General features: G+C 40.5%; 1 protein-coding gene across 1 annotated transcript; it reads left to right on the top strand.

The window, feature by feature from the left end:
* The first annotated feature begins 1,792 nt into the window (after nt 1–1,792).
* On the top strand, nt 1,793–3,991 carry LOC148791709 (uncharacterized). The gene is made up of 3 exons (XM_088888297.1): nt 1,793–2,288; nt 2,661–3,050; nt 3,633–3,991. Exons 1-3 carry the CDS (start codon nt 1,793–1,795, stop codon nt 3,989–3,991), a joined length of 1,245 nt encoding a protein of 414 aa, XP_088744423.1.
* The last annotated feature ends 3,204 nt before the right edge of the window (nt 3,992–7,195 follow it).

Raw genomic sequence — 7,195 nt, 5'->3', positions numbered from 1 at the left:
ATTCCAAAACCATAAAACATCGATTAAGAACTTAGAAGTTCAAGTGGGGCAGATTGTAAGCATACTTTCGGAAAGAAAAGAGGGACGGCTACCCAGCAACACAGAGAAGAATTCCAGAGAGCATGTGAACGCCATAGCCTTAAGAAGTGGGAAGACAGTCGGCAAAGCCCAAGAAGATGACAAGGAAGCTGAATCGGCCGATCTGCAAAGGGAGAATGAGAGAAGCACCCCTAAATGGAATTTACATGAAATTAAACTTCCTATCCCCTACCCAAGAAGAGTCTTGAAGGCTAAATTAGACAAGCAATTTGAAAAATTTTTGGAAGTGTTCAAAAAGATCCATATTAATCTTCCTCTTCTTGATGTATTGTCACAGATGCCGAAGTATGCAAAACTCTTGTAGGAGGTGATGTCCAACAAAAGGAAGTGGGAGGATTGTGAGATGGTAAAGCTAAACAAAGAATTTTTGGCCATTCTTCAAAATAAACTACCTCCAAAACTAAAGGATCCAGGGATTTTTTTATACCTTGCACCATAGGCAATGCTGAATTTGAGAAAGCTTTATGTGACCTTGGCGCTAGTATAAACTTAATGCCCTACTCTATCTTTAAAAGACTTGGATTGCAGGAACAAACATCTACCACTATTACCCTACAGTTGGCCGATCGAAGCATTAAATACCCTAGGGTAATAGTGGAAGATGTCTTAGTTAAAGTAGGGAATTTCATCATCCCTGCTGATTTCATCGTGTTGGATATGGAGGAGGATAGATCAATGCCATTAATTCTAGGGAGACCCTTTCTTGCTACTGCTAATGCCTTAATTGATGTACAAAAGGGTCAACTTACTCTTAGGATCAATGGTGAAGAAGTGATATTTAACGTTTTCCAAACCCTGAAGTATCCCAACACGAGAGAATATGATATATATGCAATCGACTATTGATGTGGTGGCAGCCGAAATTAATAAATCAAAGTTAGATGACCCGTTTGAAATCTGTATTATTAATCTTTGTGATTACATGCAGGTCATGGAGGAAGAGGTAAAAGAGGGGATGAATTTTTTAGAGGCTGGCCAAGAAGAGTGCAAGCCAAGACAAGGGAGATTTCTACCATTAGATGGGTCGACCCCCTCTAAACAATTATTATCTTCCATCAAAGCACCTCCAGCTTTGGAACTTAAACCCCTACCCTCTCATTTAAAATATATATTTTTGGGAGAAAGTTCCACCTTACCCGTGATTATCTCCGCTGATTTGATAGGTCTCCGAGAGGAAAAACTGGTGAGAGTGTTGAAACAACACATACTAGCCATCGGATGGAGCATTGCCGACTTGAAAGGGATTAACCCCTTGGTATGCACACATAAGATTTTGATGGAGGAAGGCTGCAGTCCCAAAGCACAACCACAAAGGAGGCTGAACCCTAAAATGCAACAGGTAGTAAAAGCAGAAATACTGAAATGGCTCAAAGCAGGTATTATCTATCCGATTTCTGATTCATCATGGGTAAGTCCTATTCAAGTCGTACCAAAAAAGGGTGGGATTACTGTAATTCTAAATGAAAATAATGAATCAACTCCCACAAGAACAATAACTGGTTGGAGGGTGTGCATAGACTATCGAAAGTTGAATGATTTCACTAGGAAAGATCACTACTCCGGGTATCTTCAAGTACCTATTGCACTTGAAGATTAGGAGAAGACCACTTTCACATGCCCATATGGAACCTTTGCATTTAGGAGAATGCCATTTGGACTATGCAATGCGCCTGCTACTTTCCAACATTGTATAATGTCATTACTTGGTGATTTCATTGATGACTTCATGGAAGTCTTCATGGACGATTTCTCCATCTACGGGTCATCATTCGATGACTGCTTGCATAACTTGGAAAAGGTACTTCAAAGATGTGAGGAGTCTAATCTTGTTTTGAACTGGGAAAAATTCCATTTCATGGTTAGGGAAGGAATCGTTCTAGGACATAAAGTATCCTCTAGGAGCATCGAAGTAGATAAAGCTAAAATAGAACTGATTGAAAAGCTTCCTCCTCCTCAATCATTAAAATATGTTAGGGGTTTTCTAGGACATGTAGGCTTTTATAGGCGATTCATTAAAGGTTTTTCTAAAATTGCCAGGCCCCTAACAAATCTGTTAGTTAAAGATGTATCTTTCGAATTCAATGATGATTGTTTGCATGCATTCAGTACCCTTAAGGAGAAGTTGGTTCAAGCATCGATTGTATCAGCTCCTGTATGGGAACTACCCTTCGGAATTATGTGTGATGCAAGTAAAGATACCTTGGGCGCAGTCTTAGGGCAAAGACAGAATAAGAAATTTCATACCATTTACTATGCAAGTAGGACCATGAATGAAGCACAGAAAAATTATTCTACTACCGAAAAGGAACTACTTGCAGTAGTGTTTGCTATCGAGAAATTCAGATCTTATTTGCACTTATCTAAAGTCATCGTATTCACCAACCATGCTGCCTTGAGATATCTACTTGCTAAAAAAGATGCAAAACCTAGGCTGCTATGATGGATCCTACTTTTGCAAGAATTCGACCTAGAGATCAAGGATAAGAAGGGTAGTGAAAATACAATAGCTGATCATCTATCAAGGCTGAATGAAAATTATGTTGAAAATATTGATAATTCAGCCTTACATGATGAATTCCCAGATGAGCAACTATATGTGATTAATGGTAATAATGAACCTTGGTTTGCTGATTTGGCTAATTTCTTGGTAGGGAATGTGGTGCCTCTTCACCTGACATACCAGCAGAGAAAGAAATTTTTCTCTGATGTGAAGCATTATCTATGGGATGAACCTTACCTATACAAAATCTGCAGGGACGGTTTGATAAGGAGATGTATTCCTAAAGTGGAAGTACTAAGTGTTATGAAATTCTGCCATGACAAAGAAGCAGGAGGTCACCATGGAACATCAAGAACCGCTAAAAAAATCCTCCAAAGTGGTTTTTATTGGCCATCACTCTTCAAGGATGTTTTTGCATATGTAAGTGCTTGCGATCATTGCCAAAGGACAGGTAATATCTCCCGACGAAATGAGATGCCCTTGAACAACATTCTTGTCTACGAAATATTTGATGTATGGGGCATCGATTTCATGGGACCCTTTCCATAATCTGTTCATAATTCTTATATACTTGTGGCTGTGGATTATGTGAGCAAATGGGTGGAAGCATGTGCATACCCTACTAATGATGCTCGAGTTGTCATTAAATTTATAAAGAAATTCATATTCACTCGTTTTGGAACACCTCGAGCCATCATAAGTGATGGGGGGAAGCACTTCTACAAGAAACAATTTGAACAATTGTTAAACAAATATGGTGTTACACACCAAATTGCAACCCCTTACCACCCTCAGACCAGCGGCCAAGTAGAAGTCTCTAATAGGGAACTAAAGCAGATTTTAGAAAAGACGGTCACCACATCCCAGAGAGATTGGTTCTTGAAATTAGATGATGCACTTTGGGCTTACCGTACTGCATTTAAAACCCCAATTGGTATGTCTCCTTACCAATTAGTTTTCGGCAAAGCATGGCATCTACCCGTTGAGTTGGAACATATTACCAAATTTTTAAATTTTGATCTGAGCAATGCAGGTGATGCAAGGAAACTTCAGCTCAAGGAGCTAGAAGAATGGAGGAATCAGGCATATGAGAATGCCCGCACTTACAAAGAAAAAACCAAAGCTTGGCATGACTCTCGTATTGTAGGGAAGGAATTCAAGGAAGGAGACAAGGTTTTGCTCTTTAATTCTTGCCTCAAGCTATTTCCTGGGAAGTTGAAAACCAGGTGGAACGGACCCTTTGTAGTGGCTAAGGTATTCCCTTATGGAGCAATTGAACTACATAATGATGATGGGAGTACATTCAAGGTAAATGGGCAGCGGTTGAAGCATTATATTGAAGGAGAGCAACCCATCCACCATGGGTCCACTCTCTCCTTGAAACCACCATGAAAGAACGGTGAAAGTCAAGCTCACGACTTAAAAAGAGTGCTTGTGGGAGGCAACCCATTGAGTTTAGTTGTTTGTTTTGTTTTGTTTTTTTCTTATGAGTGTGTTTTTTTTCTCGTATCTCACATCTGCGGGATCTCAATGAGGTATTTAGGGAAGTCCCCTTAATTCTTTCTCTCCTTGTTCTTTGTATGCATATTTCATACATTGAGGACAATGTATACCTTAAGTGTGGGGGGGGATTAAGGGGTTGATAAATTTTTTCTTTGATTAACTCTAGCATGCTTCGATCATCACTCTATAACCCTTCCTTTTGAAATTTCTGCTCCCGAGAGACTTGTTTTTGAATGATTGCAAACCACCCTGAATCATGTGCTTAGGTGAGATAGACAAGAAAGGATGCAAGCAAATCTAGCTAAAGTTTTTGGCTATGGAAGGTACCTCAGTAGTTGGAATGATCAAACGAGCAAGATGCAATACAAATTTTGAAGGGATGAGAGATCCATCCTATGGACGCCCAAAGATTGCGGAATAAGGGGCGAATTTCAAAAAATTTATCTCTCCCTTCCACTGGGAATCGTATTCCCTATTTAGAAAATCATATTTTCAAGGATCAATCTTGAACTATAAACTAAACCAGATCTGAACCAAAAGGAGTGGGAGAGGATTATACCTGATACGGAGAAATACTATCTCCCAATGGAGGTGTTCACACCCAAGGAAGGATCCAAAATCTGCTCCCACTGAAGATGGCACAGTGAAGGATGGAGCAGAATCAACAACGTTCTTCAAAAGAACTTGACCCTTCGCAAGAGTCAACTGGACACCTGTGAGTACAGCTCCAACCAATCTTTTCCCAAAAGATTGAGATCAAGATCAAATCTTGATTGCTCCCAAGAACTGGAGATCGAACTGAAGGAATGGCAATGGCAGGAAGGTGGCGCAGGAGAGAATTCGCAGTATGCAGGAAATCTCTCAATCTCTCTTTCTCTAAGAGAAGAATGCTGTTGATGATGTTGTGTTCTTCAAGGCTGCCGCCCCCTTCCCCTTTTATAATCTTAAAGGGATCAGCTCCTAATCAGATTAGGAGTTGCTAATCCAAATCATATTTGGGTTAGAAGTCCCTTAGTGATAAGGGATAATCCTTATCTTATCTGCAGATCAGATCAGCTGTCTCCTAATCTAATTAGGAGGTTTCAAGATCTAAATCTTATTTAGATCTTGGACTCTCTGAGTGGATAGGGTCTAAGCCCAATCCTTTTAGCTGACCCACTTCAGAATTCGCCCCCTTTAGATGACTGATCAAATCAGCCCAGTTCGGAATGGGCTTAAGGCCCATTTAAGGTTATGTACTCAAAAACCTTCCACATTGCTACCCAATTGGGCTTCCTTGTATGGCGTGGGACCCAAGCATTGATCTACACATCAGCCACATGGGTTCAGCCCAGCCTTTGTTACAAGGCCTAGCTGAATGCACTGCTGAAGACAGTGTACCCCCTGAAACCCATCAAATGGGCTCTATGGGCCCAACACTTACACTAAGTGGTCCCTGGGCCAAGCCACCTTGTAACACCCAGGGACTGTGGGCAGATGCAAGATTAACCCATCAGGTGTTATCCTCAATGGTCTTACACTTAACCTCTCAGCCCATAATGATCATACACTGCCCGACAAGAGAGAACCTCTCCCTCGGCTGCAAGGAACAGTGTTGCACTCTCCACTTATATGGATCTCGGGAATTAAAACCTTCTTGCAAACATTTTGGAAACCATAATATATATACTTTTATATCTTATATAAAATATATTTTGCAAAACAAATCTCAACGGTTGAAATCGGCTGCCGGCAGTCTTGGTTTCCATCAGTGAGAGTGCATCCCCGATCATTACCTTTGTCCGACAAAGGGGCTGATCCTGTCACTATGATCACCCACTCAGATGAATTCTCGGACTGTCCCAACATACCCAGGTTTTGACCCCCGCTAAGGATCTCACTGATTGGTACATCAAAGATAGCCCAATCCGACACCTAGTGCAGTATCATAATCGAGTCTAGGGGTCGGGTGTAACTTTCCAGTTTTGCCCATCAATCTCCAAGGTCCAGGGCAATGCTGGAAATCTGGTCTAGTTCAAAGATTCAATTAATCCTACACTGTATGTGCCTAGGGTCTCACCCTGGCAGTTGAGACAGGCCACCCCAACCGACTTGGTGGCACCACAGTGTCAACCTTGTCAGGATAGGTCTCCCCAGACCGACCCACTGGCTGTGAACATTCTAAACTAACACGAGTCTCATTAAGTGTCCAGTTTAAGGGTATTACACAGAAACATACCAAGGGAACATGAATCAAATATGTATCTTTATTCATTTACAATAAACTCATAAAGTACATTCTGATTGAAGCTAAGGGCATACAAAACTGTCTAACAAATTTGACCCCTATGAGCATTTGGTTTATGACCATCAAACATGGTTTGATTATTCTAGAACTTGCCTTTGTAGACATGGTGAGACCACGGTAGTGAGTTCAAGGATTGGTATGAAAATGGTGATGCCCTTTTTCGAAAAAAAAGAGAGAGAAAGGGAAGAGGAGAAGAAATAAAGTGTAGTGTGAGATGGAGCATAAAATGCACTCACACTAAAAGCATAAGAAAAGGGTGAGATGGAGCATAAAATGCACTCATCCCTAGATCCCAAACCCCTTGTCACCTTTTGATGCAATGAACTCATGCTAGTGGTGGAGATGTGATACATAAGCAAGCCTATAGTAATAACATTCCTTGTTTTGACTTATTCGAAAAAATATATGTATTTTATTATGAGGGAATACTTTAAATCTATCTGCATTTTGATTATGAAAACAATGAATGCTTACTTTAGTCCTAAAATTGTTCATGCGACGAAATGCCTGCTCCCCTTGATTGTTGATTTCATTGGGGAACATGAGGATTAGCGATTTAAGATGATTCTTTGACAAGTTAAAGAGGAACAAGAAGTGGACGAATGGAAGGATCATTAAATACTAGATCAAGGCATGCAAGAGGGAGAACATCCTGTTAAGAATGACCGCCGGAAATTTTAGTTAGTCAGCTTGTCTTGTTTTAGTTTTGCTTCAGTTTTGTCTTGCCCAAGGACGGGCAAGAGATTAAGTGTGGGGGGATTTGATGAGAATAAAATTTATCATATTTTTATCCCCTAATATTCTGT

This window comes from Nelumbo nucifera, chromosome 5 (genome assembly GCF_055504915.1).
Source record: "Nelumbo nucifera cultivar China Antique chromosome 5, China Antique-T2T, whole genome shotgun sequence".
NCBI classification, from domain to species: domain Eukaryota; kingdom Viridiplantae; phylum Streptophyta; class Magnoliopsida; order Proteales; family Nelumbonaceae; genus Nelumbo; species Nelumbo nucifera.
The sequence above is the reverse complement of the archived record's forward strand: the minus strand, read 5'-3'. Positions and strand labels throughout refer to the sequence as shown.